The following is a 22,549-nucleotide window of genomic DNA, read 5'->3' as shown; positions in this document are numbered from 1 at the left end:
CTACAAATATGCTTTCTGTTTTTTACATCTCTCCCTTTATATTTAAAATACTCAAGATAATAATTGACAGATAACACTAAGTTACTAAGGCAACTTCCATAAAGTGGCAAAGATGAATTGTAGATGTTCAGTCTGGATGTTCCCAAGTGTCACACTTCATTATTATGATTTGCTTCCTTTCTAATCAGAACTTAGTCTTGTATTTCACTTTATCAACACCTTAGACAGGTAAAACTTAGTAAGCATTGGTTTTATGATTTTGTGGATACTTGATACAACTTGGTCCCTGATCTATACCAGTTATTAATTTAAAAAACTGCTGGGAAGACAAGCTATTCAGCTTCTACCCTCATTTGAGATTCAAGCCTTCCTTATCGGCATGATTTTCCTCCATTTTAACATAAGCTGAAAGGTGAATATGATTTTTGGTCGTGTCCAGATTGATTAAAATACGAAGTCCTGTATTCCATTCTGCTTGCTGCCCTGCTTTTTTATTGCTCTGAAGAACTAACCATGAACCAAACTTTAAAATCTTTTCTTAAGCATAGCTTTGCCTTTTGTCATGATTCTATTCTCCATCCCTTACACCTGTGCCCCAGTCCCCACCTTAATGAATACAGGGCTTTTATGCTTCTTCCCAGATATATAAACAGATGAATAAATAATCTTTGCACTCATGAAATTTACAATATAAATAGAGAATAAATTGAACAATAATCATACATTCTGATGATTGTTCTATTAGAGACATACGTCCTTATGAAGTGAATACAGAGAAAAGACACCAAGGTCAATCTCAGAGAAAGGAACAATAGTGAGGAATTGTGCCCAAATAAAACTTAACTTTAAACTGAGGCATAAAAAGGATTAGAAATGACCCAGATGGAGAAAAGAGAAAGATGCATACCAAGGAGATAAACCAGGATATGATATGTCAATGCCATTGAGTGCCGCAAACGCTTCCTCACTGCTCAAAAGACATTCTAGATACTTCGCAGAGCCTTTTTGTTTCAATGAGAGAACCAAGAATTGGAAAGCAAAGGGCAGTATGGCAACCACAGGGGTTTTTTTGAGCCATATATCTGTGAATGACTTCTCAGATATAACCCACTTGTATTCACATTCCATAATGAAATATGAGTGATGGGAGCTGCTATGGAATAATACTGTGACTCAAAGGTAACCGGATTAAGATGTCAGAAAATACTGCAGTGCCAGAAGGGTGGGTATCAGAGTTCTCACTAATAGAAGAAATATTCCATCATAAAAATATCATGAGGTTTAAAATATTTAGTATGCAGTGTCTAGCTACTCAAAAACATTAAAGAAGGACACATGTTTTATAAATAAATATTACAGCTGTGTTGCTTATTGGCTAAAATAGAAACCATATGGAAATGTTTTTGGCATAAGACTAAATTTATAACATGTAATCCATTTGCAGAAAGCATTTGAAGTGAGTGTCTCCATTTTCAAAGTTGTTTATTAAAATTGCTTCTCCTTATGTGACTTTGAGTTGACAGCAATATTCCAAAGCAATCCATTTGAATAACAGTGATGAACACAATTTCCTGAAGTTTACTAATGGTCTACGTCAGCCTACATTTTTACTGGGGACTTCATTGGCAGCCTGGTCTATTCAAATTCTTCTGCAAGCACATGCCATTAACATGAATTTAGCCTGCAGGGGATCACCTTAATTTTATATAGCCTTTTTTCTTTAAACTCATGGAAAACTGATAGATTTTCACATCTAAAAGAGGAGTACAGCAACAAAAGTCTGAGAAAAGGTATTTCTGTGTTACTCTTAAAATTGGAGAAAAAGTTGATGCTAGAAGATGTATGAAAATACAATCTGTTTATTTGTTAAAAACCACATAAAAATAATATATTGTAACAACACAATGTACATTTCTCTTCTTTTAATAGCAAGATATACTCGACCAATGAAATATATTACAACGGAGTGGCAACTAGACAAAGAAGAGGTGAAGTAGAGATGTCACTTGATTTGACTTCTGTAAGGGTTGTTATTCCTATTTCTATTTAAATCCACAGGCTAGGAATTAGGACTTTGATCATTACATTGTGGATTAAATACTCAGCTAGTTAATAGACTTCATGTCAAAAGAAAATATCAATGATCAAGCAAAACCTTGGGGAACTTAGGAAGGTATATTAAGTGATATTCCATTGTTCAATGTAGTTTTATTTAATGAAAAAAAATGAAGTATACTTCTCATGAAATATGCAGATTCATTAAAACATTATCTTATGTTGACTAAGAGGAAATAATTAAAAAGTTAGTCACTTACAGTAATAGTATAAGAGACTACTTATTCTTCCAGCACAAGATGAAATGACTAGGAATAAATTTCAAGATAGCACAATAAATATCAATAACATATATATAAACAGGGAGACTTTTGCTATATATTAAGCATGGCAAAAACAATTTTTGAACATTTCAAGTGATAACAAATTCAACATGACAATCTCTCATTATTATAAGGAAAGTCAAAATATTATTGGTATTATGTTTGACATATGCAAAAGGTCTAGCAAAGCAACTTGCATGGCTTAAGTTGTTTCATACAGACACACACATGTAAACATATACACATATATGTACACAGACATATATACTATTATTATATTATATATTTATATGCAAAGTGTATTAAATTATATGTATATAGTAAGTATATATAAAATATTAATCATATATTAAATACTGTTATGTTTTTGTGTGCATACAGAGCATATATGCTTTCTATTTTCTTTTTCATATTTGTAACATATAAACATTACTCCAGAAAAATTTTCCATAATTTGCATTTATAAAAAGAACAATTTTTTGTAAAGGTTGAATAATTGTAGAAATCCAAAGAAAGAATAAGTTCAGTAGATTAAATGTCCCCATAACAAACTTATATACCTATCTCTTCTATATTTGTATATACACATACATTAACATACATACATATGTATATGTACCTGCGTGTACATATACATATATACATGCATATACATACATATATACAATATATACATATATGTGTGTGTGTGTATTTTTATTATCAAAAGAAAATGTTTAGATGAGGATGGAATAGCTTAATTATGATCTTGAAGAATAGGAAGAATATTTCAATTCCAAGAGAAATGACTGTAAAGCAAGAAAATTTTGCTAAACTACCGCAATTATCATGATGCTCAAAAAGTTAAATGACCTCTTTTAGGTTATAGAGAAGACATTTATGAAGATGTTTATAAAAATTAAGTACAAATGTTTAATTGTGGTGGTTTGAATACTCACTTGAGTAAAAACAATTAAAGTACAGAACTCAGAACTTAAAGAAATCTAAATGATTATGTCAATACCCACATTTTAAAGGATACAAATCTGAGACTCAAAGAATGTAAATAGTCTTGTCCATAGAATAAGAGAGGTTTGTTTTGCCTTTCCTTGGAAATGGAACATCTAAATTCTTAAAAATTCTCTAAGCCAGTGTTCTAAGTTTGGATCAGTGTAAAAACACATTTTAAAGAGAGCAAGAATATTTTCCCAGAACCTGCAAAATACATCTATGAGCTCCAACTTGAGAAACACTGTTGTAGGTCATAGATTGTAGGTGCTCCAAACCTCTCATGAATGACAACAAACTCCACTAATCAACAGAGGGTTTGAAATTCTATGAACTATTTTCCTGAACTGCATTAACCACAGGGTTTCAGAGAGATACAAAACAGATACTTGAAGAGATCTTTGGGGAGTTTGTTCTTGCTTTCATATCATGTGAATCTTCTTTGTTTCATCAGCATTCACACTTCCTTATTTTCTTTGAGTTCTAGGAGCTTTGTAGATCACAAACATTATGTTGAAATACAGCATTATGTGCATTAATGTATTAACCCCATTAATCCCTTAAATGAAATTACCTTTCACGTACACCACGAATACAAATGTCCATTGTATTTGAAAGGAACTTTAGAACTACTTTTTATATCCTGGGCCACAGTTTAGAATTCAGTCACTTGACACTTGAGGGGAAATATGTAGATGTATAAGCAGAAAAGTAGTAAGATAAGTTCTTTTTGGAAAATTCAAAATCAGTCTTGTCAGAAACACCTATAGCACAGTAATCAGAAGAAAACATTAATTTCAACAGGGGTCAGAAGTTTGGCAGTGTTGCTCTTTGGAATAAAAGGCTTAGGAATTAGTGAAATAGTTTGTAATTATAATGGTTATGGAAGAAAAGTGGATAAGACAAAACATAAAGGTAGAGTATTGATGAACTAATTATTAAAAGGCTCTGTATTTTCTGTTAACTATCTGTAAAAACATGTATGAATTCACTGTTTTTAATCTGGATTCCAATTTACTGAAAATGCTCTATTTCTACCATGCCTCATAATTTGTGTTTTGATGTTGGTAATGAATAGAGAAATATAGACCAGAATCCAAGGAACAAAAGTACTAATTGTAAAGTTTACATGGAGGTAAAAAATCTAGAATAGTCAACATAATGTTAACAGACAAAAACAAAGTCTGAGGACAGACACTGCTGGACTGCAAGGCTTACTATAAAGCCACAGTAACATAGGAGAGTGTAGTATTTGTGAAGAAGAGACCTTAAAGAGATCAAAGGAACAGATAAATAGCCCAGAAATAAACCCACATATATATAGACAACTAATATTTTAGAAAGAAACAAAAGTAATACAATGGAGCAAAGATACTCTTTTCAACAAATGGTGCTGAAACTATCAGACATCATGTACAAAAAAATGAATCTAAAATCAGATCTTACACTCTTCACAAAAATTAAAAATGGATCACAGATCTAAATGTAGAACTATAAAACTCTTAGAACATAACATAGAAGAAAACCGAGATAACTATGGGTTTGGTGAGACAATATCAGGAGAATTAGAAGACAAGCCAGATGAAGAAAATACTTGCAAAACACATATCTGATAAAGGATAGTTATTCAAAATATACCAAAAAACTCTTAAAACTCAGTAACAAAACCAACAACCTGACTAAAAATGTGCCAAAGACCTCAATAGATATCTCACTAAAAAAGAGAGACATGTTATTTGCTAAAAAAGCAAATAACATACTAAAAGATGTTCCACATCATATATCATCAGAGAAATGCAAATTAAAACAACAATGAAATATTATTACATGTCTATTAAAATCGTCAAAATGCATAACACTGAAAATATGAATTGTTGGTGAGGATGTGGAGGAAGAGGAACTCTCATTCATAACTGGTAGTACGGTAAAATGCTACAGCTGCTTTGGAAGACAGTTTGGCAATTTCATACAAAACTAAACTCATCATAAGATCCAGCAGTTGTGCTCCTTGGTATTTACCCAGGTGAGTTGAAAACTATGTCCACCCCAAAACCTGCATGCACATATTCTTAGTAGTTTTATTTATAATTGCTAAAATTGGAAAGCAACAGGTGGGGGAATAAATAAACTGATACAACCAGGCAATGGCATATAATTCAGCAACTGAAAAGACAGAGGAAATTAAGTACGTATGACTAAGTGACAGTAGCCAGTCTGAAAGGGCTATATACTTACACATGATGCCAACTATGTTACATTTGGGAAAAGGCAAAACTATGGAGAGAGTTAAATTATCAGTGCTTGCCATAGGTTGGTGAGGAGGGAGAAATGAACAGAAAACCAGGATTTTTAGGGCAGTGAAACTACTCTGTGTGATACTATAATGGTGGATACATGTCATTGTATATCTGTGACAGCCCATAGAATGTACAAACTAAAAATAAAAAACCATTTATTCTTCAGAGTCAAATTGTAATTACCAGGAATTTTTGTAACTTAAAAAGCATTGCTTATCCTCCAAATGTATGTATTTTATCTAATTTTGTTGCAACTTCATGTCAAACATCAAGAGAATGAATGCTGAATAATCATGATCTAATTATAAAAATGCAATTTGTGGGCAGAATAACACAATCAAGAAATGGTCTACAGACTTAAACAAAGAAATGGTAAATCCTTGAAGGAAAGGATCTCAGCAACAAAACCAAACAAAAACACCTTACCCCAATCCTAATTAAAGTATTTGAAGCAAACTATTTTTAACTCTGGGTCTGAAACCCTTTTTCTTTTAGAACTTCCAGCCATTGCATTTAATTGATCCCCTAAACTCGCCCTTCCTTTCCATGCTCACTGATTCTGCCCTATATCCTTATCATCTTACAAGTAAATTAATCAAAAAGCCTAATCGCTCTCGCACCTCTACTTGCCAGTGCAGAGTCTGTAGTTACGAGACATACTCTCCTGAATTCACACATCTAACTGCATCATACAGGACAAAATTGATTCTCTTCCCCCAGATCACAAGTTATTTTTCCAACTTGGTATTCTAATGCTCCACAGTGGACTCCATTATTCCCTAAGTTTACCATTTACTTATTTCCTTGCCTCAGCTCACTCTAATGATGCAAAAACATTTCTTTGGTTCTCTCTCTGTCTGTCTCTTTCGGTCTACATCGCTTTTCCTCTTTCTCTTATTCCTGACAATCACTATTCTGCTTTAAAGTCTAGTTCAAACGTTAGACTTTTAAGACTTCTCGGATAGCCTGAGGGACAATTCCACACTCTTTTATCACTTATAATTTATCATGAAAATATGACCTCACATCATTTGTTTATAACATAGCTAGTTGAACAAAACTGTTTTCACTACAAAAGCTATGCATTCCTTTAAAACAATAATCAGTCGTCTTTGTTCTTTTTATCTACAGTATCTAATCCTCAAGAGATGTTCAAAAATACATATTATTGCTTATCTTTATGTATTTCACATACATGTTTTCATTACTGAATTCGGTCTTTTTGGTCATTTGCCACTTTTAAATAGGAATTTATTTCTTAGGTTTTCCTTCTGAGTTTATGTTAATAAAAGGGAAATGTTGGCTTAATTCATAAAAACGACATCTGTGACTTCTGAGAAGCATTAAGGCATATTATCTCAGCTAGCCTTCTGTATGGCTAGTAGGCCTCTTATCTACAGAAGGGACTTAATTGCTCTTTAAATACATCTAACACTTATGCTTCAACAATATTGCCCACCAGCCATTTAGCACTTTCAGTGGTAATTTTATTACTAAAAATGATCAGTTTTACTATGAATTCTTATTACTCTAACAGAGCAAATTACAAAAATCATTAGTTTGTTCATGCAGACAAAAGTAAGTGCCAAGTTCAAATACTTGCTTTTTCACAAAAAAGAATGAGCTAAAATAACATAGTACAGAAATAAAACTCAAGTTGGTGAATGGAAGAGCTGTTCTAAAATAATGGAGACATATCCATGGAAGATTTTACGTAGGCTACTTCCTGTCCAGGGAAAATATTTAGTTATATGTTCCACTGTGCCAAGGACAGACTGGTCCTTTCCAGACACTTACCCTCTGACAGCATGAATAAGCCTCAATGATGGATAGGCAGTTCGCACTTTCAGTTTATTCTTAAGGATTAATGCGTTAACCCACTCCACGTGCTTCTCTCCTCCTTTGACCATGAAAGCAGGGATCCAAAGGACACTGTCATTCAACATGGAAAGTCTATGCACAAATTTTTCTCTGTCACTCTCATTCCGAAAGCCTCCAAATGCTCTTTGTACAACTGATGGATTCATGGTAATGAAATCTGATTTAGTTCCCACATCTGCAGCAAACTCCACCACAGGAGCTAGATTGCACCTGAAGAGGAAAAAATTAATGGTTAAATGAAAAATAGATATGAAACATTCACTCCTAAAATGGCTTGCATGAAAAGAATGGGGAACAAGCATGTTTTTTTACCAGGTGGATAAAAAAAGGATAATCTGCCTGATAAAATTATATTTTTCAGTAAGTCACTATAAATTTAGGAATATTGTCTTCAATAATGATGTGCACTCCTATTACAGGGCTCAAATTGTCATTTTTATTAATTCAACCTGTTGTCTAAGAATACTCTTTGCTGTTATCTTCATAAACCACATGATGAATTCTTAATAGATGAATTTATGATGGTAAATTTGCAAGGGCTCTGTTGTCATGCAGTAGGCTTTCTAAACAACATGCTATTCTACAAGGAAGTAAAAGAGCTTAGACCTGATATTCCAACATACACTACTTGTGAAGTTTAAGTCATTTCAACAATTTTATAAACATTTGTAATTAGAATATGACTTTCTGTTCCCTGAACTTTAGGGAAAAAGTATAATTCCTTAGAGCATTTTCCAAAAATACATTTGTAATTATCTTCTATAAGCCTAAATGGAAAGAAAAGCAAGAAAAATGGAATGATCACTTTTTATATGACTTTTCTGAGATGTTAAATAATGCAGAAAAGCCCTTGTAGGACCAAATATCTTTCTATTCCTTTTGAGGACACCTTCAAAAATGCCTGCTTTCCCTGCTAACAGATCATGTGTTCTCTGAGGAAGAGGGACGGAATTTGTTGTCTTTTCCTCTCCACTGGAGCTGCAGGGCCTTACAAAGTGCCTGGGCATGATTTTATTCCTATAATCTTTTATTACACAGAAGTTATGACAAGCACCTTGAATTTTGACTTCAATTTGTGAATGCTTCTTTCATTCTGTTACATAGATCTTTAGGTACTCAACTTAAAAAACAATTTAAATTTTTTTTAATTTGCTAAAAAAAGGCAAGTTTTAATACATTGATAAGTGAAAAATTAGATTTTTAGAAAGCAAGAATTTTCTAATTTGTAAAAAATCATTCTGGTCTATTTCATCTACATCTTCATGAAAACACACACACACACATACACACAATTCCTTCTTTTCTTTTTTCTTTCCTCATATCACCTTTCAAGGGAAGGGGGGAAAAACTGATTTCCTCTTTCTGCATTTTTACAGGTTTGATGATATGAAAGTTTCTCACATTTTTCTTCCTTGTGCATTTTATCACATTTAATTAAACTCTCAAACAAGTTAAATTCAATTAAAAAATAAAGTCTGTGCCCTGCTGTTAAAAAGATGGCTTGTATATCCTTCCATATCTCTCTTAATTATATCTTATTACTTTCTAGATCTCTGACACATTTAGCTACCACAACAAACATCTCACACAGTTAAGCAAAGTCTGTGTTATCTATAATGAGTTACTGAGAGAAAACAAACAAAAAAGAACTTATTATTTAGAAATAAAAAATATCTTAAAGTTATATATCTTTAATCACACCCACCCACTATTATATGCTAGAGTATTTATTTGTCTTTATTTATAATTCATGCAGTATTTGAGATAAAATATTATTTATTCCCATTACAGTGAGAATATTATGAATGGAACTGCACTGGAAAATAACAGCTACATGTGAACAGAAGCCAAACTAAACTTCTTATGGTGGAACTCATGAAAGATTAAGACACCATAATGTTTAAAATCCTAAAGTGCACTCACATCAGCTTTAAAAATAGTCTAAAATTCTAACCAAGCTGATTATAAGATGAATTTGGAAACTGTGGTGAAAATGTATTCTGATTCTTCTTCCTCAGGTAAAAGGAATAGACAACACTTGTTAACATTATAGTTAACATGCTCCTGTCAGGGGAGATGGCTTCAGACATATCTCTCTGCCATAACAATTTTTCAGCAATTATTTTCAGAGGATATACACCATAGAAAAACAATATTTAAACTTCATTTTCTCTATAGCTGTAAAAATAACCAGAGCCAACCCAGTTAAAAAGAACAAAAATAATAACCTACTGCATTATCTTTTCAGGAAAAAAATTCCTTAGTTAACTCTTTTCATTAGTTTTTCTTATCACATATTTAAAAGTCATCCCATGTTTGGCAGCACCCACTCTTTCAGGATTGACTCAGTATGTTTCTTAAACACGATTGGCCACATATTTTAAAAGCTAATAAGATATTCATCAGTAAGGTTGGGTATTGAAAGACAGGTACTTTCCACTTTGGAGGCAGAGTAGTTCTGGAGAATAGGGTTGATCTAGGGGACACACCAAAGTATTTGATGCAATCAAGAATGTTAAATGACTATGGTGCTGACTTAAAGACGACAAAGAGATCAAAGAGTAGTCAATCCAGATGAACTTTATTGTAGTTTTTGTTACCTAAGGATAGCCCAACCAGGCTTTGTGAGGGATGGCAATAGAGGTAATTAAAACAACATGAGAGAAGGACATATATAATATAAGCTAATATTGGCTTAGGAATCCAGCTTGTTCATTTCCCTTGGACTTACTATGTCTCATTTTTCACTGGAAGGAAAGATTATCATCATGTCTATAAGTGGTCAGTAGATTACTCTGTGGTTAAGTCAGATATTTAGTCATATAATTAGCTGAATGCCACATAATCAGGACAAGCATTAAGAAACTCAAAATAACCAACCAGCTGTGTTGCACTCCAGCAATTCAGTAGACTTTTGAACTTCACAGAATTACTAGGAGCAATACTGCTGATTGAGCGAGATTGTGAATAGATTTGCAAGCATACATTCTTCATCTTCCTTTTTAACTCTTGTTAGGGATTATAATATCCAAAAGTAGCCAGATTGTGTAACAAGCATTCATGAAGTAACACATTTCATGTTACTGTTAATGTCACAAAAATGAAGAGTGGACAATTTTTTAATGATGGAGTTCTGTGAGTCAAAACTACTAAGTGCATAAGAATATTCAGTTTGCTCAAGTTCTATTTCTTCAGCCAAATTAAAAATCTTTTGTGCTATCCAATTATTTTTGACATATCAAGAACATGAAAACATATACACTTAATTAGGTATGTTGGACAAACTCCCTGTTCACTCTAAGCTGCACAGTTTTGAATTTATTTGTGTTTATTTTCCATCAGTGATTAAAAACCTACAGCAATGCAGCTAGATCTACTTGTGCTTCTGAAATTTCTTCTGTGAATTCACACTAAATATAATTGCCTTTCAACATCTAGTCTCAGACTCCCAGAATTGAAGCATATTATACAAGGCCACTCAGCCATGATATTCCCCAAATCTTGAGCAATTATTAAACAAAGAGTTTAAAGTACCTAAAACAAAATTAATATTCACACCTCAGATTTCTGGGAGGAAAGCATTCTCAAAATGCAGGCAAAAGGATTAAATATCTAATCAATGTGACTTTTTGAAATATGAAATATAGGATTAATAGTTGATTCAGATGTGGTATACCATTATGTAGTAAATTGAGTGTAAGAAATAGAGAGGAAATATGTTCAAAATCTACATTGTCAGTATGGTGGATGGACACAAACACACATACACACACATATCACATTTTATGCTTGCTTATGACAACTAATAAAAATCTTCAAATTAACAGAAATAAATACAAATGACACATATCATGAAAATAACTAAGTGACTAAACAGAAGAGAGAATTTTTTCACAGACCCAGATTTGTTTACATTACTGGCAAGGGTGGAAAGAACAGTGTCATATTCTTTCTAGGGAAATCACAGAATGACAAAAAAAATTCAAACTCATTCAGGAAGGCAAAGATCTGAATACTGAGAAATATGTTAGACTTTGTCACTCCTATACTTCAGCCCAACAAAAATGGAGTCATTGGGCAAACTTTGTACAACTGCACAGATATTAATAACTTAGGTTTTTGGAGGGATGGAGGAAGGTATGCCAGCAAATGGATGTAGCATTTACAATAAACTGAAATGTTAAATATGCACTTAATATATATCCAACTTTGACTTACACTTTAAGAAATAAAAAGCACTCAGCTTAGTCTCTGCTCTCAGCCACCCTTTCAAGTAGCTATAAGGGCACTGGCGTTTGCATCCCAATCTGTGTGACCTCAGGTAAATTACTTAATCTCCCTAAGATTCAATTTTTTCTATAAATTAGGCTGTTAATGCTGATTGGAATGCTATTGAGAAAGTTGTATGAAACAAAATATCTGAATTTCCTCTCAGAATTGTGTAGAGTCGGTAATAAATATCTTACACTAATCTTTTTTACGTGTTCTTCCCTTTTAAAACCTATTGTAAGAAGCAAAAGAAATGCATGCAGGCAAATTAAAGAGCATGTCAGACTGGAAGAATTAACTGAGCAACAGTGTGGGGCAAACAAGATTTATTTATATCACATGTAATATACAATTTTGTCTGGAATTTAGCGTTACTCCCCATCTGCAAAACAAACTGGGGCTTGAATGGTTGGTTGATTCAATGGTTGGTAGTAAACATCTTGAATATTAGACAAAACAAGTCTGACTCCATAGGCAGTGTGAAAACTTGAGAAGTCCACAGACATTGTCAAATATACTGTAGAAGACGACTGTGATACAACTGTTCAGGAGAAATTAGAATAAGGTGCTACAATTTGGAATTTAAAATAGTTCATCTGTAAGGTAGTGAAGATCTTTTAAAACAATAATAGGAAGGAGAATAGCTAGGTTTTATTTAGCAGTTACTATATGCTATAAGCTTTTATTGGCTTGCATGTAGTGACATATGTACTTCTCATAATAATCCCATGAGACAGGCACTATCATCATCATGCTTCCCCACTGATGAAGAAACTAAGTCATGGTGAGCTGTACACATTTACATATCTTATAAGTAGTAGAGGCAGGTGTTAAGTTCTTAAACATTGTACATCACAATCTCTGTGAATGAAAAAGGCAGGACTGGACCACAGAACAAGCTTAGAGAACTTGGGAAGTCCAGTTGCATGTGAATGTGATAAAGCTGCGGCTTTTCTCACCTCACTGATTGCACTGATTCGCATGTCTGTTCTGAAGGACTCCTCGGCTAAGGTGGAGCCTTCCTCCTTCCTCACTCGCCTATAAACACTCCTCACCAGAGGTGGGGTCTTGGATGTGAGAAGATGACAACATTAGGAATCATCAAGTTTTTTTGAACTATCGTTGCAATAATTTCCTAAGTATTTTTCAAACTATTAGCAAGACCCATTGGTGGGTGATGGATTATATTTGGGGTTATTAATCGGCAATTTTTCAAGAATGAAAAAGAACATAATGGGTTATAATACAAACTGACAGTGCTCTTTGCACATAATTTTAAAATTTTTTTCAGATTTGTGTGTGTGTATGTAATAATAGTAGCAGTGGAAGCAATAGTGGGTGTATACCATGATGTGAGTTGTATTTCTTATTATGTGTCTTAAACAGAATTTTAAAATATTGCTCTCACCAGTTATTTAACATAAGCACTCCAACTCTATCATTCTCTGTTTCAAGGATGATATCATCATATTAAAGTTTTATCATGTTACCATCCTCAACAAAATTTGTCAGTGATAACAGTCCTGGGCTTTCGTAAGTGACGGGCTTGTCTGCACCCTTTCCAGAATTTTCTATGTGCCCACTGCCTTTGATCTGAATAGTATCAGACTATTCCATGTAATTTTTTGGCTGTGTTCCTTTATTTTTCATGATGTCTCTGCTAAAATGACTTCCTTCTCCAAGAGACCTCTGAAAAAAATCATAATTAAAAAAAAACTCAAAGATTAATATCCATTTCAATGCTCTGTGATGTAATTTATTTGGCAGAACTAATCCCTTGCACTGCACTGTTCCAAAATACTTACTTATATCTGTATCCTCCCATGTATGAAACTCTATCACGTTAGTTGCTTGTATAGGGTTAATATCTTTAATGACATTAGTAGAGCTAACCATAAAAAAATGAGCGGGGCTCTGTGCATTCTGTGTATATGAATTGAGAATCTATTTACCCTGGTATCTGATCTCAGTTTTCTGGCAGCAGCACTGGTGCTTTACACCAGGTCCTGAAAACACACAGGCCGTGGGACAGAGGTTAACGTAACTTTGAAAAATAGGTAATTTTGCTGAGATATTTCCCCATTTAAAGGAGACAGCATCTCCTGGGCTGGTGATGAAAAATGCCAAAGAACACAAATCTACCAGGCTGTCAGATTGTGAGCTCTGCACTAAATCTTCTGATTCTCTGTATAATCATATCCATTTTTATTTTTAATGTGTTAGTTCTGATAAACATGTTAAAGATGTCCCATTTGAAAGCTGATACACAGTATGTGCTTTGGGAAGTGAGTTAAGAAAAACAAAAGGTACTAATAAATATGTTAGGCTGAAAACTGTGTTTTAACTACAGTCGTTAAAATGTTTCTCGTTAAGTCATGCTAAAATAGACCAAAATTGAAAAATAAATAATCCTCTTAAGTTGGAATTATTTAAACTAAAATAAGCAATATGATCTGTTTCACTGATGTACCTATTTTAGGTAACTAGTGTTTTCTGCAAGCAGAGCCATCATCACTGAAAACAAGTTAGGAAAGTAGAGAGGTTCTAAAGGCTTAGTATTTTTTCACTCTGATTTTTTTTTAAACATCCCTAAGTTAAAGTTTATTCATAAGGAGAATTGGTACATAGGGACAATGAGTGGAAAAAAAGAAACTACAATGTTTAACATTCTTCCAATTGCCAAGATCCCTCCCCCTTTATTTTATTCAAGTATAGTAGCTTCAGTTTGTGGTTTGTAAAAATGAAACTCCCAGTTCTCCCTAAACCAAATGCTGTTCTGCTTTTTGTTGAACATCACAAAAACTACTGACATATGCTTAAAAGGCTATTATACATTAAAGTTGCCCAATATTTAGAAATCTTCTCACCAGATAATTCGATAATAAACAGAAATATATTTAACATAAAAGGCACCAAATTAAGCATTCCAAATAGCAATACTTAAATTACATATAGAACATGCCTGGAGAATCTGAAAAATTACAGCTCAGGGCAAGGCATGTGTAAACAAATGTTAAAAACTGAATAGGATTATTATGAGTGATCTCAATCATTGGACTAATAATCATGAAGTACACATCTACACAATACTTTGATAAGATGATGTGCACTAATAGGGCATGAATATCCACAAAACTATGCCATTCCTGGAAAGGGAATTATTTTTCCTGTCCCAAGTTGAACTGTCTTAAAACTTAGTTTCATTCATTTTTATAATGAATTCCTTCTGTCTGTCAGCAATGCTTTGTTCCTAGTTCTATTATTACTGTTACTGTACCATTTGGTTATTCCTCTCTACATGTGTGTTTCCTTCATCAGACTGCAAACTCCAAGCAGGTAGTTCATGTAATTTATCTTTATGTCCCTAATACCTACTGAAGCCCATGAGAACCTGGCACTTAGTGGCTGCCAGATAATTATTTGTTGAAGGAAGAGGTATATGTTGAATTTATGTGACAAGAAATTAATGGAACTACCGCTTCCATTTTTTAATTTCGAGTAAATGTTTTTTAACACTTTTTAATAATCATATGTGGCAGCCATGCATTTATGCTAAAAGTTATACTTTTATATTTAAAAGTACTCAAAGAATAACTATGGGATTCTAATTTTGAACTTTTTTCCTAAAAAATTTATGACTCACAGTAGAAAAAAATTGCTCTCAATTCTTTATAAGATCACCATGATTTTGACTCAAGACTGTGTTGTTCAGTCTAATTATTTATATAATTCACTAAACATAATAAAAGCTTTCATTTACTACCTTATTCCAGATACTGTATGTACCTGACTTACTCAACCCTTAAAGAATATACATTTAATTGAGTGTCAGCAATCACTTTGTAAAATGAGGAAAAAAAGGAGTTCAGTTTACGAATTTTCAGAGCTTGAATCTGAACCCAATTTTGAATCAGAAACACTACAAATTCAAACTTTATTGTGCAATACTGTAGTGTCAAATTATTTTGACTATTCAAAATACATATTCCTTTCTCTCACATAGTGTCATATACTGTTTTTCTCTCAGACACACAAACAAAAAACTTGACACTAATGAGAGAACATTCAAAACTGCAGACTACAAAACTATAAATTGGATTATTATGTGTTTGTTTAAAATCAAACTATATTTCATGTTTAAAATCAGTCAGGTAGTGTTAGAGCTGAAAACACGAGCCCAACTCTCCTAACTCCTAGTATATCACCCTTCCCATCTGTGTTCCAGATTTTCAACATAATTTTTAAAGTTAAAGTTGTTACTATTCTCAATTTATAAGCAGTATTTGCATTCACTGCATGAGGACACACACACACACACACACACACACACACTCACTAACAATCACAACCAAAAACAGAAGTGAAGCTAATTTTCAAACATAGAACACTGTAAGTCTCCCTCTAAAAGGTAATCACTATTAACATTTGATACCATATTGAATACAGTATTCTTAAAGTTTCCAGTAAAGTGTAAGTCAAGTAATATATTGCAGAGATGGCATTTGGTGGTTCCAAGAATTCTGGTGGTTGCCAGTGAAGTAGATTTGGGAAGTGGAAGGTTTTATCTCCTAGCAAAATGTCAGGGTCCTTTCCACAAACTATACTAAACATTGTTGATGTAAAACAACTTATCTCCCTTTAGATGTTACTTGTATTTACTGGTTCTTTTTTATATATTTTGTACATACTGACTTCCCAAGGCCCTGACATCATTACATTTAAAATAATCTGTATGCATCATTAAAAATTATCTTTTTTTTTCCAAGAAGTGGTACTCTTCTCCTAATTTTAAGTCTTAATATCTGTTTGTATACATCAGGAGCAAAGGCAACATTCCTGGGCCAAGGAAACAAAAAGCCAGATTAGAGGTTGTAGTATTAGGTGGAAAGTTATATCCATAAATTGATTGATGAGAAGGAAATTTATTCACAAAACATGGCAACCAGAAGGAAAAAAACATTCAAACAACAATGCAAAAAGACAGGACCTTTTCCAAAGGTGTCTACTGAATCACAAGAAAATAGAGACACAGCATTTCAGAACCAGAAAGGAATTAACAGGTCTATCTGATTCAACTGCATCATTTGCTTATCAGGAAAGTTAAACCTGAAGTGGTTTATATTACTTGTTTAAAGTCACACAGCTATATTTAGCAGCCATGCCAGCAGGAGGATCCAAGTTTCTGGACTCTCAAAGGAGTATTATTTCAATTACACTTCATGGTAGAATACATACTACTTAGCAACAATGGCATTTAAATGCAAATATTTACATCTTCTGCGTACCTAGGCCACAGATATAATTTTCACACATGAATATACCACAAGTACTCTAATCCTAAATCATCAAAAAGAAGAAAAATTTTTATTTATTGAATAACTAATTGTTACTTGGTTTATACTAGACACTTGCACACACATTATCTCATTTAATTTCTATACCCACAAAAAATAGAAAATATTTTACATTTCATATTAAATGTAAAGAAACTGGGGCTTAGAGAAGTAAATAAATCACTTAAGATTGAATATATATGTTAAATGGAAAAGCTGGAACTTGAAATCAGATCTACCTGATTTAAGGATTTATCTTATTTGATTGAGATGATCAAATAGCTCCCTTGAGAGAAAAGGTCTTGATTCTCCTGCTCGCTTATCTGTCTTTAGAATATTCTCATATGCTTTTAGCACAAAATAAGTACTTGATAAAATAAATCCAGAGATAACTACTTTTATAAAACTATAAAATTCCACCGATCAAAAATATGAATAAAATATTAAGTAAAATTAAGATAGAAAATATGTGTATCAAATATCACAGAAGCAATGTAGCTAACCTTAAAACCTTAAAATATAAAGTGGTTACCTTAATCAATAAAAATTTTCAACATCTTTCTAATGCTCTGGGACTGGTTTCCTACCAGAAATTTAGTTGTTTGCAGTTAAAACACTTGAGTTAAGGACAAACATAGTCTTTGTGAGAGTGGAAGGGAAAGAATTAAGGCCACTTGTGTGGGCATGTAGGAAAGTAGACATATTTTTCTCCAACAAAAGAGTTTGTTTTGCTATAAAAGAGTTAGCATTCACAGAAGGTCAAGAAGATGATTTAAGGTTTGTCATAAATTATCCTCCGGTGGAGAACAAAAAATTGAGTTATAAAACTGCATTGTGTCAGTCAAAGAAAGTCAATTCCCCCATTTTTTTATTTTTGAAACATATCATCCATTCTCTTAGGAAGCTAGATCATCGAAAGTAAAACACTTTTATTTTATTACTTTAGTTTCCTTAAAAAACGTATACCTTCACTACAATTATTTATACTTCTACGTTCTCAGATTTTATAGGCACTCCTATCTGAGCAGTGTTCCTGTGTTGTTGTATTTCATATTATCTAATATATTATTCAGTGTCATATATACAGAAATTTGATAAATTTAGGGGAATGTTTGTCTTTTTGTTTATATCAGACACTGAGAATTTGCATTTCTCGTCAATGGCCGTGGCTATCAGGAGATGCAGTGATTAATTTTCAACTACAACATTTAACTCAAAAAAGAGGTGCTTTAGTATCATTCATTGTTAGTTTGGCTTTACAGTTTATGCACTTCTTTACTGTATTCCCATCGGATACCTAAAAAATCCCTTTTAAATGATAGGCCTATTATTAATACTAATATCACTGGGCAATGGAAATACTGATGCTAAAATTTTTAAATATTTGTCCAATATTATGTCCTAGTAATTTTCAGGAACCCAACTTTTCTGATCCCCAATATGTAGGACATTTCACTATGCTACTCTTCTTACTTCTGCATTTTCTTTTTAATTATGAAGGTTTTAATGACCTTTACTTGTATATGACTCTTCTTACAGAGTTTCAACTTGTCTAGAGCATGTTGTCTAGGCATATTGAGATGTCCAGCACATCTCAGACCTTAATGTGTATAAGAATCACCTGAGCACTTGTACTCACATGCACATTCTGAAGCAGTAGGTCTGGTGCAAGTTCTGAGATTCTGTATTTCTAACAAGCTTCTAGGTGATGCCAATATTGCCAGTTCAAAACCACCATTTGAGTGGCAAGGATTTACTTACATAAATATGTATATATTTAAAGGGTATTTTAATTGATTGCATTGCTTTTAGGAAAAAGATATGAACCAAGAAGAAATTGGAGGGACTTGGTCAAGAATGGCAGGAAGTGAAGAAGTTGGTTAACAAAGGAAAAAAGAAGCAAAGAGAAGAAAGTGGCCTAGGGTAGAGGGAAGATGGGAACAACATAGAATGGAGAAAAGGAAGGTACAAAAAAAGGAGTAAACAAAATTTGATTTGAACTTCCAGCTACTAGAGCAGAAAAAGAAAGTGCTATTTAGCTCTTAAGCATTTCTGAATCACTCGAGGCATGCTCACTACTTTTAGTCTCTGTTTGAGCACAGTAAAGAGTGGCAGTTGATAGCCAAAAATTACCAATTGCCAATTGCAATAGTTAAGTAATCTCTTCCCCAGAGTCCTCTACATAAAGTCAAAGCCAGTACAGTGTGAGGCCAGGTGTACTTGTTATTTGACTGCTCACAGTCTCACTTCTATGAAAACCAGCACTGATAGGCTGTCTGACATTTCCTGCAATCTCCAGATAGCCTAGAAAATGGAAAGAATGCACCATCACTTTTCCACACCAGTGTAAGGGAAGAGAAGAAAAGGGAAGGTGTAATGAGATTTGCTCTCTATCACCACTCAACATCAATATTAGGAAATATCTGAACATTTTTAGTTATCATTAGAAAACCAGTACTGTTGTGGTTATGAAATTCTTGAGTACAGACAGTACAAATATTAGAATGTACTTTGTTGTAAATAAATATAGGAGCAAATTATCTGAAAAACTTGAAGAATAACTGCAGGGAAATTTGAAAGCATTTCACATATTGTTTTGCAAAACCCAAGACAGTTTTCTCATTAGAAACCACTATTGTTGGGGTTATGAAATTATTGAGTATAGACAGTAAAAATAATAGAATGTACTTTGTTGTACATAAATATATGAGCAAATTATCTGAAAAACTTGAATAACTGCAGAAAAATTTGAAAGCACTTTACATATTGTTTTACAAATTTCAAAACTACTTCACCACTAAATAATTGTGTTCTTTAAGATACACACTGTTACAATAATTTTACAACTACAAAGTAAAAATTTTAAAAGAGAAAGGATTCAAAAACTATTTTAAACAGATTGCAGGAAGGTAGTTTTGTAAACCCATCCTACTTTGCCTGTGGTGATATATAAATGATATATTCTGTCCTCTGATCCTAAATTCTTGAAATTTTATAGCAAACTTTTAGATAAGTATAGATGGGGTAAACTTTAAGGGAGATTTTGTAGAGGCAATTCTACTACCTGTGGACTATGTGAGTAGATAAGTTGTAACACTCTAGTTAGAAATCGTTTATACAATAACCTCCAGTTTCTAAATTAGAAAACTAAAGTATAGAAAGGTATACAACTTCATCCAATATCACCCATTCTGAGCTCTACTTGGACTCCATTCCTGTGCATTCATTCTCCCTTTTTCTCTCTCTCTGCCATCCTACAACTGGTTCCCTCCCTCCCTCTTCAATATTTAGCATATGTGAGGCCATCCAAATATAACATATGGAAATTAATATCATAGGACAATTTCCCAAGTGCTTACAGTGTTCTGTAATTAGTGATCAAACTTCTGTGTTAAGTGATGAACTTTAAAATGTGTCATTTAAAAGAGTTATTGGGATTAAATTTGGCTCAGAGATGGTACTATTCAGAATATCCCATAAATTGTAGAATATAAAAGTGGGTCCAATTATCTTACAGTACAGCTATAGTAGAAATCACCATGCTCTTTAGACTGAGTTGAATACTTCCACACCTTGTAAAGGTGACTGCGTCTATTAGCGGTTTAGCTAATTCTATTCAGTGCAAGCTGTTTGGTGTGTTCTGGTTAGTGTATGGCAGGTTGTCGGCCAGTTCATGGCACTATATACTACACTTATTATCACTTACAGTGCTCCATGATATTTAAAAGTGCACTGTGTGTGATATGTAAAGATTAGTTATCTATCTAGACTTATTCTGGAATATTTCAAAAACTTCAGGTAAAGTTCTGAGTTTGAACAGTCTCATTCAGTACTGTAAGCATATCTTAGTCTCTCTTTCAAATATTTTGTAAATACTTTTGCATAAAGTGAAATTATAGAGCTCGCCATAGACAGGTGTCTCAAATTTATCATGTGTCTTCAGAGACTTTTTGTTTTGGTGATGACTCCTAACCCCACACAGCCCAGGCTCCTTCAAGGAGGAATATAAGATAATCATTTCTATGACTGTGCATCCCACTTGTGACTGGAGCATGGTTGACACTCACAAAGGTTTGTTATATATGTGTAAAGTACTGTAGTAAACTATAAGTACCTTTGAAAAAATAATGTTTATCTTTTAACAAATTATTTTCATTTTAAATGACTATAAGAATAATAGTAAACAAATGTGTTTCAATGGATAGAATTACAGTCAATGGGGCACCTGGATGGGAGAAGGGTTTTAGGGAACTGTTTGTGGAGGCCTCTAAATTTATTGGTCCTCTAAGTACCTGTGTAAAGGAATGTTTCACAATATATTTTTTCATTCTTTCTGCTTACACACATCATTACAATTAATGTTAAAATTGTAACATTAACCACCTAAACATTTGGAATGTCTTTTTATTAATAAAACAAAGCTATTGTTAGGCCTAAAACTGCACTTAATTTTACTTAAAAACACCATAGACATAGATGTTACTGGAAGAAAAGAATTTATCCCATAGAGGAAAAAGAGAATATTGGAGACAAAATTATAGATCCCACAGAATGTTGTTTTGCATAGATTCTGGCCTGTGCCTACTCAATGGATGCAGAAGCACATACAGGGAAGTCAGTTTCCTCCGGTTTCAAGGTCGTACATTCCAGAGAAATCAAAGCTCATGTATCTGAAGAAGTAGGTCTAAGTGAATATTTTTAAAATAATATATTCTCTCCAGCCGCTTGCGACAACATGAATGGACCTTGAGGGCACTATGCTAAGTGAAAAAAGTTAGGCAGAGAAAGACAAATATGGTATGATACCACTTACAAGTTTTAAAAAGTCAAACTTGTAGAAACAGAGCAGTCGTTATCAGAGGTTGGGTACTTAGCAGAAATGGGGAAATGCTGGTCAAAGAATACAAACTTCCACTTAGAAAGTAAGTGTGTTATTGGTATCTATGTACAGCATGGAGATTATAGTCAACAATACTGTGTTATATAAGTGAAAGTTTCTGAGAGTACATTTTAAATATTCTCATCATGAAAAAGAAATGGTAATTGTGTGATGGAGGGGTTAGCTAACGCTATGGTGGTAATCATATTGCAACATACAAATGTACCAAGTCAACACATAGTACACTTTCAACTTACACAATGTCATATATCAATTATATCTCAATAAAGCTTGAAAAGTAAAATATATCCTTTCATATCCCCATTTTCTTTTCTTATCAAGAAGGTGGGGAAAAGTATATAACTGACATGTCAATACCACATTAAACTAGTTAAAATTTGCTCATCTGGAGCTATATGACAAGATCTTTAGCATCACAAGAACTTTATCATCCTTTATGAATCTTCCTTGGCAACATGGCAGTTGAAGAAATATGTACTAGGGGTCTTGAGGTTTGCACTTACA

The 22,549-nt window shown here is 33.2% G+C and overlaps 1 protein-coding gene across 1 annotated transcript in view; it reads right to left on the bottom strand.

Annotated features, from left to right (window-relative positions):
• The window catches only part of ST8SIA4 (ST8 alpha-N-acetyl-neuraminide alpha-2,8-sialyltransferase 4), an 81,193-nt gene that overhangs the window by 42,671 nt on the left and 15,973 nt on the right, over nt 1-22,549 (bottom strand). The window contains exon 5 of the mRNA XM_037011962.2: nt 7,460-7,753. Within this exon, the coding sequence (XP_036867857.1) occupies nt 7,460-7,753 (294 nt within the window). The remainder of the gene's footprint in view (nt 1-7,459; nt 7,754-22,549) is intronic.

This window comes from Manis javanica, chromosome 1 (assembly GCF_040802235.1).
Source record: "Manis javanica isolate MJ-LG chromosome 1, MJ_LKY, whole genome shotgun sequence".
NCBI lineage: Eukaryota > Metazoa > Chordata > Mammalia > Pholidota > Manidae > Manis > Manis javanica.
Note: the sequence above shows the minus strand (reverse complement) of the source record. Positions and strands in the feature narration are given on the sequence as shown.